This window comes from Papaver somniferum, unplaced genomic scaffold (genome assembly GCF_003573695.1).
Source record: "Papaver somniferum cultivar HN1 unplaced genomic scaffold, ASM357369v1 unplaced-scaffold_128, whole genome shotgun sequence".
NCBI classification, from domain to species: domain Eukaryota; kingdom Viridiplantae; phylum Streptophyta; class Magnoliopsida; order Ranunculales; family Papaveraceae; genus Papaver; species Papaver somniferum.
This window is the reverse complement of record NW_020621936.1, coordinates 14,523,045-14,548,510: the sequence shown is the minus strand read 5'-3', so window position 1 is coordinate 14,548,510 and position 25,466 is coordinate 14,523,045. Positions and strand designations below refer to the sequence as shown.

General features: G+C 36.7%; 1 protein-coding gene across 1 annotated transcript; it reads right to left on the bottom strand.

Moving 5' to 3' along the window:
- Positions 1 to 2,472: 2,472 nt before the first annotated feature.
- Positions 2,473 to 3,691, bottom strand: LOC113331730. The gene has a single exon (XM_026578378.1). It carries the CDS (start codon positions 3,689 to 3,691, stop codon positions 2,948 to 2,950), a length of 744 nt encoding a protein of 247 aa, XP_026434163.1. The 3' UTR covers positions 2,473 to 2,947.
- Positions 3,692 to 25,466: the final 21,775 nt, after the last annotated feature.

Here is a 25,466-nt window from a genome sequence, read left to right as displayed (position 1 = left end):
ACTGGCCACGACACGGCCGGCCGGCTAGTTGGCCCAATCCCCAAGTGCCTTGGTCAATATTTTATTATTTATTATTTTCTTTCCTATTTTACATAGGTTCATCGTTTCGTCGTATTTTGAAATACTCGTTCGTGCGTTCAGGTGATTGTTAGTGCATCATCGTCGAATACACTTGCACCTTTTGAGTCGGGGCTTACTCGAAGGTAACTCAGACGCCCGTACGTTGAATATTTATTACTAACCCATGGAATTCTGCTGGGAAGAACCATAGATTGAAGTAACGAAATATTTGAATATTTTCAGAAATTCAGTGGATGAATCCAAGAATTTAGGAATAATTAATTGATGGCCCTATACTAGTACGATCGTTTAGGAGCATTAATTATTCTGAGCGACATGAGCTAGTTGAAGCGTCATATCCTTTATATAGTCAGGGAAAACTATTGTTTGTATCCTGAAGACGTTATTGCTCTATACTAGCAGGCAAGCTGTCTAGGAGTCGTCCAATCTCGTGATTCTATATAGAAGTAATTACTGAAGTGTTCAGTATTCATGAGATATGTCGTTGCCTAGCCGAGAGACTACATATCTGCATGTACTCTGAGAGACAGTATTCTCAGTCAGAGATTCGATGAGAGACCCGTGTCTCGATACTCGCGTCTGATTGTTGGATCAGAAGTTCGTATAATTATGGGTTTACGATTTTAGCCTTTGTCGAAAATCCACCATCTACAATGACATATAGTTTTGACAACTAAACTTGACAAACATGCTTGAGATAGCAGCGCATGCGAGTTCGACCGAGCAATGCTCTAACATGCATACCTTCACCATTAGCTGCTTGCATTTTCTCGTGACTCTCATATGTTTAAGTAGTTTGTAACTGAGGAGCAACATGAGTGATATGATCATTTGCACATGTATCACTATATCAGGGATTATCATCCAAAATATTAGCACGAGCTAACATAGCAGTAAAGTGTGGTGGTGTGTGAACATTCTGTTGGTACATAAAATTTAGTCTATTTTAGCATTCAAGAGCACTATGACCAGATTTTCCATAGATTTGACAAACTAGAGTAGAGGTAGTATAAGTTTGAAAACTAGGAGGTGGTCAAATTACAGCAGGATAAGGAGAATGACTATAATTTCCACCATAAACAATAGAAGAACCGGTACCTCTACCAAGATCAAAGTTGCTTATTCTAACACTACCTATAATAAAGCTAGGATTGAATCCACTAAATAACAACAACAACAAGATGAAAGTTTCTTGTTACTTCAGCACAACCAAAGTAGCAACGACAAGTTATTTGTCAGAAATATGATTACTAGTAGCAATAGCTAGAAAATTAGTTCGTAACTGAGTCGAATACGTAGAAGAAGATCTAGGAAACCTTTCTTCGATATTGATCCAAAAATGATGAGATATGGTAGATCTGGAGAAGTATGCAATCATTGAATCAGAAACCGGTGAGTGAATCCACATAATGATATTTACGTTTTCATCTGCACAATTTGTGTGAAAAGGATTCTCAATTCCATTATCTTGTTTTCTCAGTTAATGAATTGACAAAAGGAGTAGAATGAGATCCATTGAAAATGTTTTAAAGTTTGTATTTGCGGATGATATGAAACATGAGAATTTTCCAAGTGATACATTATCTTCCTTTAAATTATAAATATATCATTTTTGTTGTTTTACCCTTTATCTCATTACCAAGACAAAAAACATTTACTTATTTTTATAAGATTCATGCATAATAAATAAGGGTATATGTGGAAAAAGTCATCTTAAAATTAGAATTCCGCCTAATTAATGGGACAATCAAAATCCAAATTTCATGTTGAATTCACATTACTTATTTTTGAGTGTTCTGTGTTACAAATGTCAACATCCATGGGAGTGTAAATATCTGAGTGTAACCAAATAGCAATACAACAAAGTTGAGGAGGGCAGTGGAATTGGCATTTTAAATGGGCTAACCTTTTACAAAATTTTTTTTGGCCAAATCTTCTACAAAAGAACCAAGGAAATGTTTTCTATACTCAGTAGTTTAGCAGGAGGATATTGGAAGCTCTGCCATTCTTGCGAATGTGCCATACTAAAAAGGAGAACAAATCAAATTTGCTCTTTATTTTTTTTATCCAGAGATGAGATTTAGCTGAGTATAATTGAGACTCGATGTGTGGAGTGGGCTCATAACAACCTTAAAACATTGTCACATGCAAGAAACCAAAGCCTCAGATTCTTGAGCAGATTTCTCATCATTAATGCATCCTGCGAAAACTTTTGGACCTAAATTGATCAATAACCACTCTAGGAAGTTTATGTGAAGGTGTTCCAGGGATTATGGTGCTTAGTTCCCATCCATTGGAACACTAGTGCTCTTCTTAAAAAATGTTTGTTGCAGTACTAAACACCCAACAGCAACGATTTTTATTTCAGAAGACAATAAAACCAATCGCACTCATACAACACAAATAAGACTCAAATGCACTCAAACAAAAAATCACTAACCATTCAAATGACAAAATCTGAGAGATGAAATATGAAGATATCATGTGCATATATTAACTTGTACCGTGTTTTTTTATTTTTTTATTTTCACTTAGTAAATGAACAACAAGAGCTATAAGTAGTCCAAATAAAGTTGATCCTACAATGAAACCAGAAGGAACACCAAATGGATACCGCAGCCACGGACTCGTTCCATTTGTGGGACTTGTTGCCTTATTCTCAATTGAAGATTCTTCCTCATCGTAATTCTGCATTTCTTCACCTTGAAGTTGTCGTTGTTCCATGGTTTCTTCTTTTTCTTCTACAAGTTCTTGTTCATGTTCAGGTTTTAAGGGTTCTTCTTCTGGTTCCACAAGCGCAACCGAAGTATCCTCTACCAAATCTTCTTGCTTGACTATCTCTTCAATGAATTCTTCATCTTTTTCACTACAAACTAGATTCATCGTGAATTTCTTCAACTTCCTCCTCTTTTAGAGATACGGTTTCAAGTTCAGGAATTCTCTCATTCTCTGTTGGTTCTTGTACTGCTTCACCTGGAGCTTCTTCATCTTGGGTTTCAGTCCTCTCTGTTTCTTGATCTTCTTGGATCACCATTTCAGGAATTTCTTCAATATTACTACTAGTTTCCTCTGTTTCAATTGCTGGCATATCTACAGATTCTAATTTTATTTTTTCTGATTCATTCTCTTGGACCGCAACAGCTTCTTCAACAACCTGTTCTTCTTCTTGTTCTTGTGCAACTTCCATCACTTCTTCAATGCGAACCCCTTGAATTCCTTTCTTCAATTTGGGCATAAAAATCGATAAAATAGTTTCTTCCTGATTGAACCTTGCTTTGATTTTGTTTAGTTTTACACCATTTGGTATTCTAAAAACTTTCTTGAATCCAGTAATCTCTGCTTCTTTTTTGTACATTGTCCATCTCACCATCAGTATTTCTCGAATTGTTTTATCTCCACTTATTGATATTAGAGTCCCATCTTCATTTATATCAATCTTTATTCTTTCTCTTCTATATCCTTTGAGATGAGCAGTAAGAATGAACATGGATTCGGTTTCCAAAGATACGAAAACAGGGCCATTGCCATCTTTCGTAATTCTAAGATTGGATGTGGTAAGACTACCATCATCTTTCGTTTTGGTGATTTTGAGTCCTATATCCAACTCCATTTTGTGAATTTGTTCGTACTTTTTGTAAAGGTTTAATAGAAATAATTGTGGATGGGGAATCGTGATTTGTTTAAAGGAAACAATGTCGTGGAAAGATGAAGAGAATCAAAGATTTCTTGTCATTGCGGCAACGCAGATATGGGGGATAAAGTTGTATTAGCCGGTGCTTTCTTGGGATTGCTTTGCTAGCAAGCCAAAGTACTCACTTTTTTCTTAGGATTAGCTTAAGTTGACAGTTATTACAGTTAGTGGTTGTAAGCAGTGCTGCAGTGGGATGTCGGGAGAACTTCACTGGTGGCTTTCATAATCTTAGTTGTGATTCCAAGGAGCAGGGACAATTTTTAACCGCAAATTGAACATTGCTTTCTGCAAATTGATATGTGATAAAACTCCATGTCTAATTACCATGATCGAGGTTTCTTGACAACAGCTACAAATCACCGAGCTCCATGCAACAAGGGCAAAGCCGTTCCTGAGCTTACTATTTTGCATGCCATTTTAGAGACCCTGGATACAAAGATCTGGAACTTTGATCCCGGTTTGAGGGACACCAAAATACTGTAGATAGATGTAATAGAATCCTCCAAGGCCCAAGCCTTGTAATAGAATCCTCCAAGGCCCAAGCCTTGTACAAATGAACTTGACATGAAGTATTCTTAGGGGTGAGCATTTGGCCCGTAATTCGCGATTTTAACCAGGACCAACCATTCTTTTGCGGATGGATGCCCGGACCGTTCGTTAATGGGTTGGATGCGGATGGAATTTTTGAAATCCAACGGATAACAGATTGAGTCCGGATGCAACTATGAAAATCCGTTGGACATCCGTATCCGTTAAATTAAGAGCATTTATATAGTTATAGAAAATACTATGGACCATTTAGGAACTTTTAAGATGTTTGCTTGGGGTGTTGTACATGGCATTTTTATATTTGTATACATATATTGGATATGTAGGTTTTATATGGAGTCATTTGTGTTAGCTTTATTTTCTTTACTATAAATTTTAACTAAAACAAATTCATAGGATTATCAGCATCCAATCCGTCCATCCGTGCATCCGTTGTATTTGGATTGGATGCGGATGCCAAATTTGAAATCCGTCGTGCAATGCATCGGATGCGGATGAGGCGAAAATCGGTCCATACCGGCCTATGCTCACCCCTAAGTATTCTTGCTTGGAAGGACAAGCAAGAAGAGAAATTTTTATTCTCAAAATACTAAAATTCCTTCCAAAGTTCTGGTTAAGATTTATTTTTTTCCTGGAAGTTTTCGAGTTCTTTTGCTAAGAGCTTATCGATGCGCTTGTTTTCTGTATATCAATGAGCGAGATAAAACATTTCAAGAAATGTTTCTATTTTTAGGAATTAATTTATATCTATATAAAGAGTTTGATTTGTTGTCAGAAAAATTGAATAGTTGTTTTCTTTTGCTAAGAGCTTTATCAGACGTTAATTGTTAGATTTATCACAAAAATGTATACTAAGCTTTATCAGACGTTAAAAATTGGATTTATCACAAAAATGATCAGTATATAAATGAATACAGGAAGCCGAAGTATGAAGTAAGAAAGGGAAAGAAAATGACAAAAATGATCAGTATATACTCTTAGTGAATATGTGTTAACTTCCTAAAAGGCTGGTGAGTTTGGGTCATTCGAAATGGGAAACACTGGTGTTTCGAAGATTTTATGAATGAGTGATGTGAGACCAGTATTGGTTTCATATTAGTTCTCAAAAATGCCAACATATACCAGATATTTGTCTGAATCTAATATCATCTGAAGTGTTAGATGAGGAAGGGCACACCAATTCTTTAGTCAGTCGATAATGGAAGCTAACCAAGGGCTCCACGGTCAATGCAAGAGGCAAGAAGTGTGGCACATTTAAACAAAATTCAAGTGAAGTTGATGAAAGGTGGGTTGAATGTTGTTGAAAAATATTCAACTTCCGGGGTGGGGCACACACGACTTGGTCATTTCAGTGAGAACAAAATCTAAATCCTTACCAAAAGACAAGTCTTTCCGAATGTGAAAAGTACACAATTTTGTAAGTGCCCTCATTTTTTAGTCAGTAAACAAACTAGAGAGTCCTTTCATAAGGCTCTACCAAGGCATAATTCTAGTATTTTGGATCTTGTTCATTCTAATGATTGTGGTCCTTTAAGGGTCAAAACACTTGGCGGTGTTCTTTATTTTGTTATTTTTATGGATGATGCTTCAACGAAGGTTTGGTCATATGCAAGACCAAGGATGATGTGTTTTTTTTTTTGTTCAAAATATTTCACAACATGGTGGAAAGAGAAACAGTTAGAACCTTGAAGTTCCTTCATTCTGGATACTTGGAAGAATACATTGGGCCACTTGAAGTGTATCGCAGAGCATGGGTATACGTCATGAACAATTAGTTCTAAAAACTCCAAAACATATGGGTGTCGCAAAGAGAATGAACCGCACTATTCTTGAGAGAATTATCTCATTTTATTTCTGTGATGAAATGATGGATACTGTTGTTTACTTGATCAATCAATCTCCTTGAAGACCGCTAGATGGTGAAGTATCGAAGAAGGTATACATATATAGAAAACCTACTTATGATCACTTGAGTTTGTTAAATTGCATTTGTTCATATCCCTAGAGATCATAGTTCAAAGCTTGATGACAAAGTGAATAAGCGTGTGTTCGGGTTACAAGAATGAAAAATTTATCTATAGATTTTGGGATCCAGTTCATAGGAAGGATATGAGAAGCACAAATGCGGTATTCCTTGAAAATCATACTATGGAAGACTTTGAAATGATTGAGATGCCAAAGCTTCTAGACAATATGATCTTGGATCCAAATCCAATTTTTGTTTCTCTTGAACAACATGGTGATGGTGTTGATGGTAATGCATAAGAAGAAAAAAAATCATGAGATGAATATCACGGGGATGCTCAAGTAGGTAAATGTGAGAAAGATGTTAACATGAACCAGATCGCTGAGTTAAGAAGATCCAATGTCCACAGGATACCGTCAACAAAGAATCAGTAAACGTATATGTGACGCTTACCGAAGCATGTGAACCAGAACCTTCTGACGAGGTTCTTAATGTTCCAGAATTTTAAAAGGTACTTATAATATGTGTGTTATGGCGGTGATAAATCAGAGTTAGTGGGTTATACATTTTCAAATTTGGGTGGTGCGTAAGACATTCTGAAGTAAACTTAGATTTATTTATTTACCTAACTATGTAAGGGAAGTTGTGTCTTGGAATCCAAATTGAAAATTTGTGTAGCGTTGTCTATTACAGCGGAAAAATACATAGCAATTACCTAGAGTTTCAAAAACATGATATGGATGAAAAGGTTGATGCAGAACTCGCCTTAAAACAACAAAAATATATATTATTTACTGTGACAACCATAATGCATTCATATAGAAAGTATTCGAGTATCAACTCGAGATCGTACCAATGGATACAAGAAGTTATTGGTAACAAAGTCTTGCAGATTAAGTAGATCCATACAGATGACAATGGTTTTGACATGATGACAAATTCATTACCGAACTATAAGCATGTACGTTTTTGTACCAAGGCGGGGTTGGTGGTGACATGGAGAGATTTTTGGTTTATCCCTTCTTATATCCGAACAATCTAGCCACCCTTAACTGAAAAAACATAATAGTAGATATGTTAGGTTATATTGGTTTTGACTTTTGAGGACAAAAAAGAAAAATGGGGTCGTAAAAAAACAGAGAGAAAGTTAGATTTTATAGCTGCAAGAAAAAGAGTCTAATAGGAAAAAAAAATCGATTGAGAAAAGTTTGAGGGAAGAAGAGGATTATTTCTAAGGGAGTATTTGGCAAGATCTTGGTGACATTAACACATCAAGTTCGATTTTTCCTTCTTATATCTGAGTTTGGAGATTTATAGGCTTTGTTCAAACTCTAGTAGTAAGCATTTGTACTCAAACTCTTGTTGATGATACCTCGCCTATTGAATATGAATTGTTAATCCATTATTATTGTTGAGAAAGAAGGCATCGTTATCCAAGTAATATATGCATCTTTAAATAGTGTGAACAGTGAAAAATCCAGAACAAAAACTCAGTATGGGCATTAATTATATTTTTTTTGAAGATCATAACTAACAATGTAACAAGAAAAAATTACATGCCTAGATATAAAACTAAGTTAAAATACACAAAACTAAGAAAAGTATACAATATTAAATTAAACATTCAAGGAGCCAATTTCCATTTTTCTGTAAAATGGTGATTGAGATATGTTAAATCTTCATAATTTTGGATATGTTTTCAAATCTTACGGGTAAAATGGATATACGGTGGAATTAGTTCTGAACTATACAAAAACCTACATTCAAATTATAGGAATACTTTTTTTCATTTTCAAAATTTTATGTGAGACGAGGATAGTTCTAGATATCTAAATATAGGATAGTTCTAGATATCTAAAATTATAGGATAGTTTTAGAGTATATATATGGGGGTTCATATAATTTCGAAAAATTGTGGGGGATTAACCCCAAAGACACCCCCTTGGATTCGTCTATAATAATGAATCGTAGTTCCCAATTTTGAGAAAAGTTATTCTAACCCAATTTTATCATAATAGAAATTTGCTCGTGATTTCTTTTAGTTTTTCGTTAAAGAAGTGTTTTACGCGTAAAAATTTGTGTTGTTGTGTTTATATATCTACATTTCATCGAATTCTACGTATCTCGCATTGTTGTTAATTAGTTTCATATTGGGCTTCACATCTCATATGTATAAGTATCCCCCAACATTGTTTGTAACAAATTACTGGAATATTAAAAAACAAATCATTTGTGTTTAGTCCATAAAACTAGTATGGAAAATTAAGATACATGGAGACAGACCACATAAGCCAGTGAGTTGACCAAACCGAGGCGTATCTCGCATCCAAGTTATACATTACTGGTAGTGATAGAATCCAAGGAGAATAACCTAATTTTCATTTTTAAAGGATTCGATAATTCGCAACTGTGGATGAAAAAATATAACATCTACCCAATGACTTATAGCTGAAGAGTAATATGGCTGAGACGTGAAATAAGACTCAAGATCAGATGTCGAAGACTCAAACCAGTCTGACCTCATTTCGTCAAGCAAATTTGCTGGAAACATATCTTCATAGTTAACTGATTTGGGGTCATCCTTGTGGGATTTGAGTGTCCATATCATGTCCATGATATAGCTCAAAGCAAAGACTCTGACTCTTGTTTCAATCTCTCATTTACTAAACCTATTTTAGATATTTTAGACTTGCCATCACATGCTTGTGATAATATAACTGGAACTGGTGGAAAGTATGAGCAACTTCCCTTTTGTATGCAAGTTCAGACTTGAATCTTGATCTTTTGAAAAGGGTTCTTCGTCAGATTCCTACCTCTTCTAGAGGTTGATTCGGAACTAAAATATATTATTACCGTTTTCTTTTGAAATTCTCTGAAGTCATTATTAGGTTGAATTTGTGTTGTTAGTGTATGTTTTTGAAAGAAAAAGAGAAGTAAAGAGTGATGGGAGAGTTAAGAACAACCATTTGATAGATCTGGTGAAGAAGTAAGTGGAAAAAAGGTTTTTGATGAGGATGATTGTTCTCTTCTCTACTACACTAACCAGCCTAGTCTAATATTTATAGAGAAACCTATTAGTTCCAATTTTACTGTAGTTGCAGGAAATCCTACAACACATCCCTTGTAATAATTTGTAGATCTAAAAATAAAAATGATGATAAGAATGCTAAAATTGTAAAGAGACACAAGGTTTACGTGGTTCGATCAATTTGATCTGCATCCACGAGGTTAGGTTTTACTATGATTATTTGTAATTACATCTTGATTACATGGAGACTCCATTAATGAGTATTTGGAGCTCTAGGTTCTTGAAGGAGGAAGAAGAAGGAGATAATAATAATAATACAACCAATTCTATTTTCTCTATATACAGAATGTATCCTCTCCTAAATTGTGTCTCTCTTTCTGATTATCTATCTCCTTTCTCTCTCTTGCCTTTCTCTTTATATAGGTGTTTACATAGTGGATGACAGCTAATGTACAACTAACATTTCCCCTAATTTCTGATCTGGCTTGCGGTATTTTCGCAAGCTTAAAAATGTAACACTCGCAACATTCCTAATTTTCGCAAGATCATCACACTTTTCTCATGTTTAAGTTGATGTCATCTGTTATGTCGTTTCTGAAATCATCCTGCGATGTCTTCGCGATGTGTTGTTAATAATTTCGCAAGCATATTCTTCTGTGTGAGATTCTGATCCTACATCTTGCCTCTTTTTTCTTGAATATTGCTTGAAAAGCGATCTTTAAGAAAAAATCCACCTTGTTGTAGTTGTTGGAGGAACGAGCGAAAGAATATCGGACTTGAAAAGTACGTACTTGCCTCTATTCTTTTGTGAAGTTCTGGAACGTTGCGAAGTAAATAAGAAGTATCAACCCTTGAAGTATGCGAAGTACGAAGTATCCTTGATGAAGTATAAAAATTACTTAATCCTCAAAATATAAGAATAACTCTGCGAAGTAAATAAGAAGTATCTGTCCTTGAATAATAAGTATTGCCTCTATTCGTGCGAAATTATTACTCCATTTTTGGTGAGGATTCTTATTGTTCATTGGCGAACGTCCACTTTGGGAATGATTCTTTCCGAGGAGATAAAGAACATAAAATGTTTTCTTGGTAATCCATAGTTGCCTCTGTTCTTTATCTATGAGGGTAGAATCCTTGAGAAAATGTTGAATGTGCGAATTGTTTCCTTATTCTTATCTTTGCCTCTGTCTCATGTTTTGCGCTCATGCAATAGTATAATCTCTTCAAGTTGCTTATAATTGTGCGAAATAATTAAGCGAGATAATCACATCATTCGGAAGAATCATATTCTGCGAAATTCTGACACATTCTACGAAATTTTGAATCATTCTGCGAAATTCTGAATTATTTTGTGAATTTCTGAATAATCTTGCGAGATTCTTGAACAATACTGTGAAATTATGAATAATCCTGAATAATTCTGCTAAGTTCTGCGATATTATTGCGAAATTCTGCAATATTATTTCGTACAGTTTTGTAAAGTACTTATGTGAATATAATGCTTATGTGATGATTATGTTATGAATGTGTATGCGATGTTTATGCCATGAAATGCTTATGCAATGCTTTTATGATGCGAGTATGATGCTTGTATGATGAGAATGCTTATCTATTGCAATGTATAGTTAATGTTTGTGTTACTTAGCTCATTTTGCCGTCTAAAATTGATGTAGCTCTAAATTGCTTCCATTCTTCATTTCTCTGCCTTTTTCTTTAGTGTATGCATTCTTCTTCGTGTAGTTATTGTTCTTCACAAGTTCTTACTTGTTTTTCATCTTCCCTCTTTCCTGCACTATTAATATCTCATAACAGTATGATCATAATATCAAGTCTGCGGCATTTTCACTGCCTCAGTTTCATTTCCATGTACATATTCGCAAGCTTGTTTGCTTACATATAATCATTCTCGCAAGATTACTTGCTTACTCATTTTCTTATGTGGTCTTATTTTTCCTTCCTAGTTAAAGGTCTTATTTTGCCACCTCTTGTCATTGCGACAAAATCGCAGGACGTCTTTGCACTTTCATGCAAAAACCCATTGATCTTGCCTTAACTTTTTCTTTTGTATTATTGCCTCTTCAGGATTGTTGCGACAATATGATAGGCCTAAATATTCTTGTGAAAATAAAGCCTCATGACATTGCCGTCTTGCGACGAAATCGCAGGACGTCTTCACACTTTCACGTAATGATCCATTGATCTCGTCTTATCTTTTTCTCTAGTATTATTGCCTCTTCAGGATTGTCGCACAAATATGACAAGTCTTAATACCCTTGCAAGTAAAAAGCCTCATGACATTTGCGTCTTAAGACACTTCTCAACTCCCTAATGGAGGGTGCCGCCCTTATCTCCCCCCTGGTTGCCCCTTCAAGGAGGCGTACTTCTACCATGCAAGATTATCTCCTCTCATCCGGTCTTAACAACAACCAGTTGTTTTCTCAGCCTCTTGTCCCTTTTACCTATAGGGCTTATGGTTACGAGACTGCACCCTAAGTGGGGTTTTCTTCGGGCCGAGTGCAGTATAAGCCAAGACTTGTCAAGAATGGCAAGGTACGCTCCAGACGCCCCTGGCACTCTTGACTCAACCGTGTACCTCGGCGCCTTGATCAGATTCTACACTCCTTAGAAGAGACCCCTAGTCGTCCAACCTAAAGCAAAAGCTTAGGTTGAAAATCCAAGGTACCTCTCCTGGATGGGCTTTATTGACCCCAAATCTCCATGACTCAGGTTCCAGGGGCGGTGTAACCTTTTCGCTGAGTCATGAAACAGGTACCCCCTTCTATGACGTACTTTAGGTCTTACATTTGCCTCTTCCGAAATTTTATTCGCGAACTAGGGTGTGCACCATAAAGGTTCGCCTCTATCTGCGAAATTTTATTCGCGTCTCTTTGTTTCTGCGAAATGTTCGCGTTTCTTTATTCTCTCATTCATCTTTTCATTTCTGTCATCTCTTTCATTCATTCTTTCATTTCTGTCATCTCTTTCATTCATTCTTTCATTCTCATAATATTATATCATTTGAAGCAAAATAAATATTCAAGAGAAACTCTAATACATTGTAATTCTGAAATCTTTGTAGTTGCGAAATCTTTGTAATACATTTCTTTTATCAAAAATTTTCATTTAATTGCAAGTTCAAATCGTTTTTCTTTATTTTGATTTCCTTTGTATAACTTGTTTCGTCTCATCCGATAAACATCTTTCATGGAAATGATCCTAATGAGGTCTTATGCAACATGTTGATGGAAGGTCTTACTAGCCTGTTGATGGAAGGTCTTATTTTTCCTCCTACTACTCTCCATGTTAGATGTCATTCTCATTTGAAACAAAGCAAACTTTCAAGAGAAATATATAAATTGATCTGTGCGAGATTTTTCTCGGTTTCTTTTGTAATTGTGGAATCTTTGTAATTCTGAAATTTCTGCAATTCTGCGATTATAACGCCTTTTGTAAATCAAATCAAAAATCATTTATTTTCTGTAAAAGTAAAATGTTCAAGGAAAGTGGTACTTAGCTTTTATGTGATTCGCTGTTGTTGTCAATCTCGCGCGAAAAATACGTTGCATGAAGTATAAATGTCGCTTAGCAAAAACAAATGCGAGAGGCAAGAATTGAACCCGCGACCTTCTACTTGCATATTCTCGCACCATACCAACTGTGCTAACCCTCTCTTACGAAATAATCAAAGACTGTGCGAAGTAAACATCTGTATGAAGTAAACGAAAATCTGTGAAGTATTTATTCGTGCTGCGAACGTTCGCAAGGTAAACATCTGCGAAGGAAAAAAACTCTGTGCGGAGGGGAGACTCAAACCCGAGTACTACAACTCACTCTAGCGAAGCTTGACCAACTGTGCTATCTCTTGTTTGCGAAATAATGAAACAATATTGCGAAATTATTCATTTTTTCGCTATCTGTAAAAAGAAGAAAACTATGCTCGCAGGCAAGTTCGAACTTGCGACCACGAACGTACATACTGTTCTCTTGACCAACTGTTCAACCACTTTTGTGCGAAATAAACGCACAACGTTTTTCTCTTATTCTTCGATTCTCCCTTGGAGAAGAAAATGAAAAATATGTATGTGTGCGAATTCGAACCCGTGACCTATTGCTTATTCGCTCCAGCTCAAACCATCTATGCGAATTTTTGTTTGTGATAGAAATCACAGTGTTTGCTTCTCATCCTTATCTTCGGTTTCCTTTATTTCCTTTAGTAATTTGCCTCTTGCTTTTTCTCCTGAACATGGAAATCTTCCATTGAAAACTTGGTTTTCTTCCCTGAAAGTGTAATTTCTTCCATGAAATTTCAATTTTTGAACTTAAACTTTGTAGATATAGAAAAATACGAACAATAGCTAATCTTCATGGAAACTTCTTGAACCAACAAGCTACAGGAGGGATAAATCCTTTACTCCTCCCTGTTTCTAGCGCCAAAAATGTAGTTGCATGAAATCCTACAACACACCCCTTGTAATAATTTGTAGATCTAAACATAAAAATGATGATAGGAATGCTAAAATTGTAAAGAGACACAAGGTTTACGTGGTTCGATCAATTTGATCTACATCCACGGGGTTAGGTTTTACTATGATTATTTGTAATTACATCTTGATTACATGGAGACTCCATTAATGAGTATTTGGAGCTCAAGGTTCTTGAAGGAGGACGAAGAAGGAGATAATAATAATACAACCAATTCTACTTTCTTTATCTACAGAATGTATCCTCTCCTAAAGTGTGTCTCTCTTTCTGATTATCTATCCCCTTTCTCTCTCGCCTCTATCTGCGAAATTTTATTCGCGTTTCTGCGAAATATTCGCGTCTCTTTGTTTCTGCGAAATATTCGCGTCTCTTTATTCTCTCATTCATCTTTTCATTTATGTCATCTCTTTCATTTATTCTTTCATTTCTGTCATCTCTTTCATTCTCATAATATTATATCATTTGAAGCAAAATAAATATTCAAGAGAAATTCTAATACATTGTAATTCTGAAATCTTTGTAGTTGTGAAATCTTTGTAATACATTTCTTTTATCAAAAATTTTCATTTAATTGCAAGTTCAAATCGTTTTTCTTTGTTTTGATTTCCTTTGTATAACTTGTTTCGTCTCATCCGATAAACATATTTCATGGAAATGATCCTAATGAGGTCTTATGCAGCCTGTTGATGGAAGGTATTATTTTTCCTCCTACTACTCTCCATGTTAGATATCATTCTCATTTGAAACAAAGCAAATTTTCAAGAAAAATATATAAATTGATTTGTGCGAGATTTTTCTCGGTTTCTTTTGTAATTGTGGAATCTTTGTAATTTTGAAATTTCTGTAATTCTGCGATTATACCGCCTTTTGTAAATCAAATCAAAAATCTTTTATTTTCTGTAAAAGAAATATTCTATAAATATATATAAATCGAATTTTTTCGGTTTTTTTTTTGTAATTTTGAAATCTTGAAATCTTATTAATTTTTGAAATCTATAAATTTTTGTTATCGTGCGATTGAATCGCTTTTTGTAAATCAAATCTAAGATCTTTTTATTCGTTCTTAGTATAAAGTAAAATGTTCAAGGAAGTGGTACTTATCTTTCATGTGAGTCGCTGTTGTTGTCAAAGAAGTGAATAAATGCTTTGAAATGTATGAATTTCGCGCAGCAAAAAGAAGTGTGAGAAGTGAGACTTGAAACCTTGACCTGCTTCTTGGATTTTCTCGCACCATACCAACTGTGCTAAGCCTCTCTTGCGAAATAATCAAAGGTCTTGCGAAGTAATCAAATTCCAACTGTGTGAGAGGCAATTCTGTATAAATTTCGTATAACAAAAATAAACATGTGAGAAGCAAGAATTGATCCCGCGACCTGCTGCTTGCATTCATGCCTCCTGACCAACTATGCAAGCTTCTTCTTTGCGAAATATCTCTGCGAAATTATCATCAACTCTCTTCTCTGCGAAATAATCATCAACTCTTTTCTGTGCGAACCAAGTGTGCGAACTCTCTCATGCGAAATAATCAAAACAAATATGCGAGTGACAAGAATTGATCCCATGACATTCTCCTTGCGAAGTATCACACTGAACCATGTGTGACAACTCTGTTGTGCAAAATAACTAAACAACTGTAAACCTTTATCCTAATCTTCACCCTTAATATCTTAAATATAAATATGAGAAAAAGGCACGCGTGAGGTGGGAATCGAACACGCGACAATGAGCTCATAAACTTCGCACATGACCAGTTGTGCTGCCTCTTGTTTGCGAAATAATGAAACAATATTGCGAAATTATTTATTTTTTCGCTCTCTGTAAAAAAGAAGAAAACTATGTTCGCAGGCGAATTCGAACTTGCGACCACGAACGCACATACTGCTCTCTGGACCAATTGTGCAAGGACCTCTCTGCGAAATTAACGCATAACTTTTTTCCTTATTCTTTTATTCTCCCATGCAAATGAGAAGAAAATGAAAAATATGTGTCTCTGCGAATTTTAACCCGTGACCTATTTGTTGTTCGCTCAGCCTTGAACCATCTGTGCGAATTTCTGTTTGTGACAGAAATCACAACTTCTGACTCTTATCATTATCTTCGTATTTCCTTCGTTTCTTCACAAAATGCCTTTTTCTTTATCCTGAACATGAAAATCTTCCACTGAAACTTCCATTTTTCCTTAAATTTCACCACAACAACTAATTTTTCCTCTCACTCTTTTCATGTCTTTCAATTGTTGATGATGTTTACTCCCTGAAAGTGTGATTTCTTCCATAAAATTTCCATTTTTGAACCTAAATTTTGTAGATCTAGAAAAATATGAACAGTAGCTAATCTTCATGGAAATTTCTTGAACCAACAAGTTACAGGAAGGATAAATCCTTTACTCGCTCCATGTTTCTGCGCCAAAAATGTAGTTGCAGGAAATCCTACAACACACCCCTTGTAATAATTTGTAGATCTAAACATAAAAATGATGATAAGAATGCTAAAATTGTAAAGATACACAAGGTTTATGTGGTTCGATCAATTTTATCTACATCCACGGGGTTAGGTTTTACTATGATTATTTGTAATTACATCTTGATTACATGGAGACTCCATTAATGAGTATTTGGAGCTCTAGGTTCTTGAAGGAGGAAGAAGAAAGAGATAATAATAATACAACCAATTCTACTTTCTCTCTCTACAGAATGTATCCTCTCCTAAAGTGTGTCTCTCTTTCTGATTATCTATTTCCTTTCTCTCTCTTGCCTTTCTCTTTATATAGGTGTTTACATAGTGGATGACAGCTAATGTACAGCTAACATTTCCCCTAATTTCGGATCTGGCTTGCGGTATTTTCGCAAGCTTACAAATGTAACATTCGCAACATTCCTAATTTTCGCAAGATCATCACACTTTTCTCATGTTTAAGTTGATGTCATCTGTTATGTCGTTTCTGAAATCATCCTGCGATGTCTTCGCGATGTGTTGTTAATAATTTCGCAAGCATATTCTTCTGTGCGAGATTCTGATCCTACATTTACCCTCTAAACAACATATCTTGACTAGCTGAGGCAACTCACAAGGCATTAGTATGTAATTTAGTAGTTGATCAAAACACGTATAGTGGTTGCATATAAAACTTCCCTACTTAAATGCAATTTACCATCGAGGTAATTAACCAAAAGAAAATTGAGAATATCAATGGGGGTAGAAGCTGCAACCGTTCTAATCAGTCCAAGTTTGTTTCCCAATTTCGAATGAATTTTTTTGTCATATGCGAATGTTATCTTATAGAAGTTTCGCGCTTGACAATAAGAGATTTTACTAATTTGTGTTTTCACTACATTATTTATGCAAGTGAAAATATTTATTCTTCACTGTTTGCAGAATAAGAAGATATTACGCGATTTGAAGGAAAAGTTTGAACTAGGAGACAATACGGCTTCCTGCAAAATAAAATTACATCTTATTATTTGAAGGAAAAGATTATACTCTTCACCAGGTGTTGATGGTGGTTTTTAGTTCAGGGCTAAAATTGTATAACCCCGTATTTAATGTGGCGTTCTGCAAAGAAACTGAGTCATTTAAAAGTAATGAGTGCCCATGCCTCTCTACTTACACATGTATTGAACAACTCAGTATATTTACATGTAATTTATTCAGAATGGTGCATGTAGAAACAATCCCAAACATTCTATAAATTTTATTAATCTCTCGCCTACATTATTCATTAATGTGTGGCTTATTGAGTATTTTTTCCTATGTTATGTTCCCCGGATGCACCCTTAATATTAGTATGACATGAAAATTAGTGTTCACTCGCAGCTGAATAGCATGAACTTCCCGAAGTATCAAGATTAAGGTCTGCATGAAAGTACTTAATCAGAAGAAGATTTAACTTCTCTCTGAGGATAAAGTTAAAGAACTTTGTGTCAAACACACAAAATTTATCAAATTTTTTCAATTTTGTGATAGCTTACAAAATTCAAACTTTGTCCTAATTAATTTGCAAAAATTAAGTTTTTTGCGCCCTGCCCAATATCTCGAACCCTAGTGGTCGAGGCCAATCCTAGGTAAGCTAGGAAACTAATCTTCCATGGACTAGTAGGAGCAATGTCCTACCAGAAATCAGAAAACAAGAAATAAAGAGGAGCCGCCGCGAATAGGAGCAGAAACAAGAGGAGGCGTGGCCGCGCCACTTAGCAAACCGATTTTCCTCAGTAGTCGCTACATGTGGCCGGCCGACCACGCCCCATGTTTCTACTTGTCGGCCCCCTTCCCATCGACCAATCAGATCGCTTTAAACCCGCCACACGCACTTTTAAATAAAATTGGAAGTCGGTTGGTCGATGCGCCTAATTCCTTAAGGAATCTAATCTAGATTGCCTAAGACAGTCTCAAAAACGATCACGGCCACACGTTTTGGCCACTCAATTTATCAAACCTAGCCACCTCCTAAGGTGGCCGGACAAGCGCCACCGTGCACACTGGCGGGCCTACTAATGTCTAGGACGATCGGCATCTCCCCAACTCGCAAATGACTCCATTAAACGTTTGCCAAAACAATTGGCCATACGAGTTACAAAACCCTAATTTTTATTAAGCGACATTACATTACTGCCGCAAAACGATCTTGGCCACCCAACTTCGCCAGCCGAATTGACCGGCCTAGATTCAATCTCAATCAACGGGCAAGGCGCTGATATGTTTACCAGCGGCCCGACTATTATGTTGGTTGCTCGAACAACTCGCAGCACGCGGCTAACACTAAAAACCGTTAGCCCAAAATAGGTTGGCCACACGGCTTTGAAAAGCCTAAATAAATCAACGACAGCCATTAACTGCCGCAAATCATCTCGGCCGCCCAACTTCGTCAGATGAATTGGCCGTCCTAACTCCCATTTTAGGTGGCCAACAAGGTGTGGCCATAATCAATGGTCGATCCCCTTCCATGAGCCGCGATCGTCCAAGCCACGACCTCGTCATGTGGTTCCCAAACGATGGTCCAAAAGCGGTTGGTCGAGCCTCTTACATAAATTTTAAGGTAGCCATTAACTGTCGCAAATCATCTCAGCCGTCCAACTTCGCCAGCCGAATTGACCGGCCTAGATTAAACTTTAGGCGACCAATAAGATGTCACCATAGTCGCCAACAATCACCTTCCTATAGTGACCGAATGGCCTACCTTTGGCGCGCGTGAATGGCTCCTGGAAGCTTCCTGAAAATGGCCGATCATGCTCTTCTTAAGACATTAGTTTCTGCGACTAACCAAGACAGGCCAAATACAACGATGCTTCATATACATCAATTATTTTGAGCTATTTGCTTAAAAGCGATGCTCTACATGCATCAAATACATACGATATTTTACAAATATCGGCTTCACAAATAACTCAGTTATTTGACCTATTAGGTCCACATGTTATTCTATGCGGCAAGTCTCATGACTTGGCTCGTTGGTCTTGCACATAATACCCCCTCGGCAACCTGCTGCATATTTTTCCATACAAATACTCAAGACATCAAACATGTCACAAACTGGGGGATGTTCATCAGGGTATTGGTCTGGCGGTTTACAGCGTGCGGCGTGCAACACGCCCATTATAAGAAAGTGTCAGTAAAAGCGGACAGTTAGTGGTAGCAGAGAAGTAGTGGGTGTAAACTAACCGTCTTCTCTCATAGTAAGATGTGGTTTTCAGCATTTTACATGATCCCCACTTCTCCATCACTCAACTACTCCCATTTTCTATGAGATCAGGGTGCGTGCAACTATGACTATATAAATATGCTTTCAGCCTATTTCAACCTACACACAATTTTGGCTATCAACACAAGTATCCAGAAAAACACTAGAGAACTCATAACTTACATTCCACAAGCGAGTTTACACCTTTCTGATACAAGTCATAAAACAACCACACCTTCAGAGTTAACCATTATGATCTCAACACTTTCTTCGCTTCTCTCCCTAAGATTAACCCTTCTCCTTCACTTTGTGACCGAAGCAAGACTGGAACGGTCATTTCTTGGTTTAGGCTAGAATTGGACAGATTGATCTCTCGAATCTAAAGTACTCCCGTGCAGTGCATTTGTTTAGGGTTTAGATTCGTTTCTCGGCGGCACACCTAAATTTACCATTTCCAGCTAGCAGAATCAGTTTTTACCCCAAAACACCAGGCCAGGCCATTTCGAAAGCTATTTCGCGTAAGCGGTCTAGATACTTGAATGATTGTGTTAAACATGGTTATGGTTTGAGTGTTTTAATTTTCCCTACTTTATGGGAGCTTAGCGAAGATACCGTTTGTTTTTTTAAGCGTCTGAAAAATTGCTTAGTTAGTAATGATGCTGGTAGTGGTCTTGGTAGTTTTATTTTTCATAGATTGGGTATTGCTATTCAAAAGGGTGTTGATGCCAAGCTTGTTGCTCGGCTGCCAACTAAAAACCCTGGTATGTAATTTCTTTATAGTTTAAGTGAAAATATAGCAGTTTTTTTATTTAAAAAAATAATAATAAAAGAAAAGAAAAACATGAAATGCAATACCTAATTAGAAACTAAATAACCTTAATTTAGTTACTTATAACATCTGTCAAACATTACATTTCTTTTTGATCACAATGAGATTTACTGGTTCCACCATCTAGAACAGTTTGGATATAACTCGTTCTCTCATATCAACTGTATACAATAATTAATAAACTTTTAAATAAAGTTTCCTAAGTAACTTAAATGTGGAAAAGAAGAAGTTCCTACAATAGTAAAGATCAACTTTGAATGTTCTCTAAAAAGCCTTGAAAACTCTAAAAAACCCTGAAAACTCTAAAAAGCCCTAAAATATCTAAAGAGCTCTGAAAAAACTCTAAAAAGCTATGAAAAAGCTTTAAGTTAATTAATAAAAAGTTACTTGATTTAAATGTGGAGAAGAAGTTTTTAAGTTAAAAAGTTACTTAATTTCCTCGACGTTTCTTGAGTTGTTCATGATGTGTGTGATTGCTCCAAATAGCCAACTCGGGTACTTCTATCCTCTCCAATCCAAGTGGTTGTTATCTTAACAAAAGAATAAATATGGTAGAGATAATTAATACAATAAACGAATGAATATTAAACAAAAAAACAAATATAAAAAATGAATATTGTAAACCAATTAGTAAGTAATAGTGATGCTCTTATGTGTGTACTTCAAGTAATGTAAACTATGTTGTAAGAGAGACTCGGTCTGAAAAACAAACATAAAATTTGAAGAATCCTTAGTAGGTTGACTGATGAATATCCGAAGTTGTGTCGCCAACCCTGTATAACATTCGCAATCGTTTTGTGTCTATTCGAGACTTCCCTTATGAGAAACACTGATTCAGTCCAATGTTTTCTTGATGATGTTCCCAAGACTTTTAATGCAGTTAGGTCTTATTGAGAAGTACTTTTTGATTAAAAGATTGTGGAATAGGTATTACGCTCTCTTCCTCACAAATATGACCATGTTATTGCCGCCATTGAAGAGTCAAAGATTTTCTAATATATACTTTCAATGAACTTATTGGTTTTATTCAAGCACTTGAGAAGATATTAAACAGGTTGGAAGTTGTGTGATTAGAAGAAAATTTTCTTTTTGAAAATTAGTCTTGTTCATATTTGTAAAGAACTAGTTATGTGAAAAGGCAAGGGTACCCAAATATACCTCAAGCTAAAAAATTTCCTACCTATAAGTCCTTTCTCCGAAAGTGATTGTCTATGAACAGAGTCGAGACAATACAACTAATCGATTCATACATCGTGTGATCGTCTATTGATACGAGATCGAGACAATATAACAACGAAGTATGTTTACTTGATACAAAGGTTCGGACTTAACCAAACACAATAAGATTGCTTATCAAGTAAATAGGAATTAACGTTTGTGCGATTTACTTTAATTATAATAAAATAATTATAATGCGGAAATATAAAGTAATGACACAACAAGACTTTGTTAACGAGGAAATCGCAGATGCAGAAAAACCTCGGGACCTTGTCCAGAATTGAATACTCTCAGGATTAAGCCTCTACACAAAATTACACCAACTTCGTATAGTTGAGACCAAGCAACTAAACCTATAGTTCACCTAGTTTCGTCTGTATTCCCACGCCTCCAACTTATAAATAAGTCATGTACTTGGAACAATTCCTTTGGTTCGTATTCCAAACAGTAAAGGAACAACAAATATGTTTGGTATCAACTCTATTCAACCAAGTGATATGAGTCAAACAAAGGCTCTTCCGTTTATCTTAACATAAACTCCTTCGTCAGGTCCTTGGATCTATCTTATGTTCAATTACCGAAGTAATCGTTTAAGATTAAGACAAAAAAGCTCTTAATCTAAATAATTGTGTTGATGCCGATATAATCAATTAATCAATCCAATCTACCACAAGGATAAACCGATTATTAATTGGATCCTCTTTTACCAAAACAAGTATTGTGCACACCAAAGATTATAAAACCCAAGCCAGGTCTTCAATATCTTCTTTGTCTTCAAATCTTCTTAAATCTTCAATAAAAACCTGCACACAATCACTTGAATCTCTTGTGATCAATCACGCACAGAAGGGAGTCTGTTAACAATGGATTATTACAAGATCGTCTTTAGAACTCACAACAGTCTAAAGATCCCTGCCGAAACTCTGAACTAGTTTGAGTGAATCTTATATTAGAAGAAAAGATTATCAAGAATAAACAAACTAGGTGCAATCAAATTTCAACCACCGTTAGTCAATCAAATCAATGAAAACAAAAGATAAACCGCAATTATCTAGTTTCCCACCAGCGGTATACGTTAGAGCTTCTCAATCCCAAAGAAGACTTTAAACTGAGCGGCCGTAAGAGATTTCTCCTAATTAGGTTACTCTCCTCTCCGAACAGGCAGCTACACCAGTAATAACAACAAAAGAGGAAGTCTATTGTTACGAAGGATTAGTTTGCTAGAAAGGCAAACTTCAAGTATTTATATACAAGGAAGTTTGGACACCAAGGAATTTCCAAAATCGAAAATATTCTCAAGATATTCATTAAAGCACAAATTCGGTTTTCATAATTTCTGGAAATGCTCTGTCCAAAAATAATGATCGAAATCTCTCGGAAAATCTACTTAGTAAATGCACATTACTAATTCTGGAATTTCCCTACAAAGTGAAATTAATAACCTTAATTAAAAGATTCTTAACTTACTTATGTTTCGATCCTGAGATTCTCTTCTCTTAGCCGTTAAGGAATATCTTTGAATAATTAAAGAAATAAACATTCATAGCACGTGTTCAAAGTATGTCGACATCCTTACTTTGTAAGTTCTCTTTCGCACTTACAACCTTGAAACCGATTTGCCACACTTCCAAACAAGTTTAGAATTGGTTCATCTGACTTTCAAGAACTATGCGATTGATCAAACCAATATTCAATCACAATCATGGGTTTAACGGTTCTACCAAAACAAGTTTCGGTTCTACCTCCATGTGAGTATTGTGCATAGTCACACTACCTTTCCAAAATTCGGTTGACTAGGTACTAGGATCGGTTCCCCACATATATATGGTATGTAACTTATATGTGGTTCACATGTCCATAAGATCGGTTCCTCTTTGCCTAAAAACGTGTTGCACATGTCCATAGGATCGGTTCCCCTTTCTGCTATAAACCTTGTTGCACCCTATATAAGGATCGGTTCCCCTTTGTGATGTACTACACCTCTTACTAGGATCGGTTCCCCTTTCCCATATTTGGTCAGACAAAACACAAACCCGATCATACCATCTCATGTGATTACCTAAGATCGGTTTCACTGATAAAAATCATACCAATACATAAGTCAGGCCTTTGCGAATAGTTATACCAAGAACACAAACAAGTTGTGAGAGGTTATACTCAATCACACATATTAGTTGTTCATAAGATATGCAATGAATAACAAAACCAATAACACCTGATGTTGATGGTGGATTTTAGTTCAGGGCTAAAATTGTAGAACCAAATTTAATGTGTTGACATCCTACAAAGGATAAAGCCGTGTGTTGACATCCTGCAAAGGATAAAGTTGTTTGATAAGTGATGAGTACCTCTTCGCTTCATTAATTCACCTAGAATGGAGCATGTGGCAACAATCCCAGTATTTTGTGAATTAAATACACCCAGAAACGGAGCATGTAGCAACAATCCCGATATTCTGTGAATTTATAGCATTATTAATTAATGCTTGATGAGCCTTGCATTTCCTGTGTTTTCCCACAGAACTCTCATTATTGGTGTGGCATGATGACTGAGTGTTGCTCTTAACAGAGTAACACGAATCTCCAAGTGTCAATAGTGAGGCATGCACGAAATACCGTACATGCTACATCTCTCGGTGTGTTATACTAGCCCGATTGAGCATATTTCCTAAGGGAAATCTGGAATGCCCATGTCAGTCTCATAAAAAATAACGACCACACAGGTTGGCGCATGATTTAACCATCCTAGACGATCCTCAGCAGGAGCAGGCTATCACCACAATGACCACCAGCGGGCCCGTTTATGCCCTGGACGGTCGAACACATGCTATGCCCCCAAAACTCCACCAAACGCCATCCTTGAAGAAGGATGGTCGAGCTGGTATGGAGTGACTAGTATGCGCAAGGCTGTCAAAAACAGTCTCAAAGAAGTCGCGACCGTCCAACTTCGCAAGCCAAGTTGGACGGCTTGGATCGTCGCCTGATTGACCGGAGAAGCGTTGGCATGCACATTGGAGGGCCCACTTTTCACCTACATGATCGACTCTCTCACGACCAAGCCATGGAGCAGTAAACGTTTGCTCAAAACATGGCTGGCGTGATGCTTTAAAAGTCGTGGAAGCACCACTAGTGTCTTAAATTGATCACGACCATCCAACTTCGCAGGCATGGATGGATGGCTTAGATCACATCTAGGACCGTGGAACAAGTACACACATGCTCACCGCCGGCCCAACGTGGGCCCTACATGATCGGTCTCCCCAAAGGAGGAGTACATCTTGCTAAACCGATCGGTTAAAGTTGCACGGGCGTGAACTATACAAAACCCTAATTAGGGTTTGCGACATGTTACATGTGTCGTTAATCGATCACGAGCGTCCATCTTCGCAAGCTTGGATGAAGGGTATAGATATAGACATACAAGGTCCCAAGAATGTCAACATGATCACTGTGGGCCCGTCTACACGTATGACCGATCAGCCTAGGCCAACCATGGCCGAACGCCTCGAAACACGCGCCCAAACTAAGCATGTCGCGCGGTTTTTGATTCCTTTGCGGCAACGGATTTCTGTCGAAAAACCGATCTCAACCACTCACCTTTACCGGCCAAACTGAGTGGCCTAGATCGCACATTCGCGAGACGATCCATCATGGACACGTACACTGACAGGCCGCCTCCATGCAGGACCGATCGGTCCCACCAAAACTGGCTCCCATGCTTGAGTTCGATCAAGCAAAAGAGTGATGCTTGCGCACCTCTTTAAAACCTAATATTCCATCTACGGTCGCAGATGAGGGTCTTAAGCCATCTCGTCCGTCCAACTTCGCTAGCTTGGTCGGACAGCCTAGGTTAAGAGCTAGATGACCAATGAAGCGTCTCTGTGATCACCGTCCGCCGCTCTTCCACATGGAGTGATCGACCATGAGATGGCTCGCCCATGAGGCTTCC

Bases quoted from the DNA above. Each gene is read 5' to 3' on its own strand.
- LOC113331730 (XM_026578378.1), bottom strand. From the start codon at position 3,691: ATGGAGTTGGATATAGGACTCAAAATCACCAAAACGAAAGATGATGGT.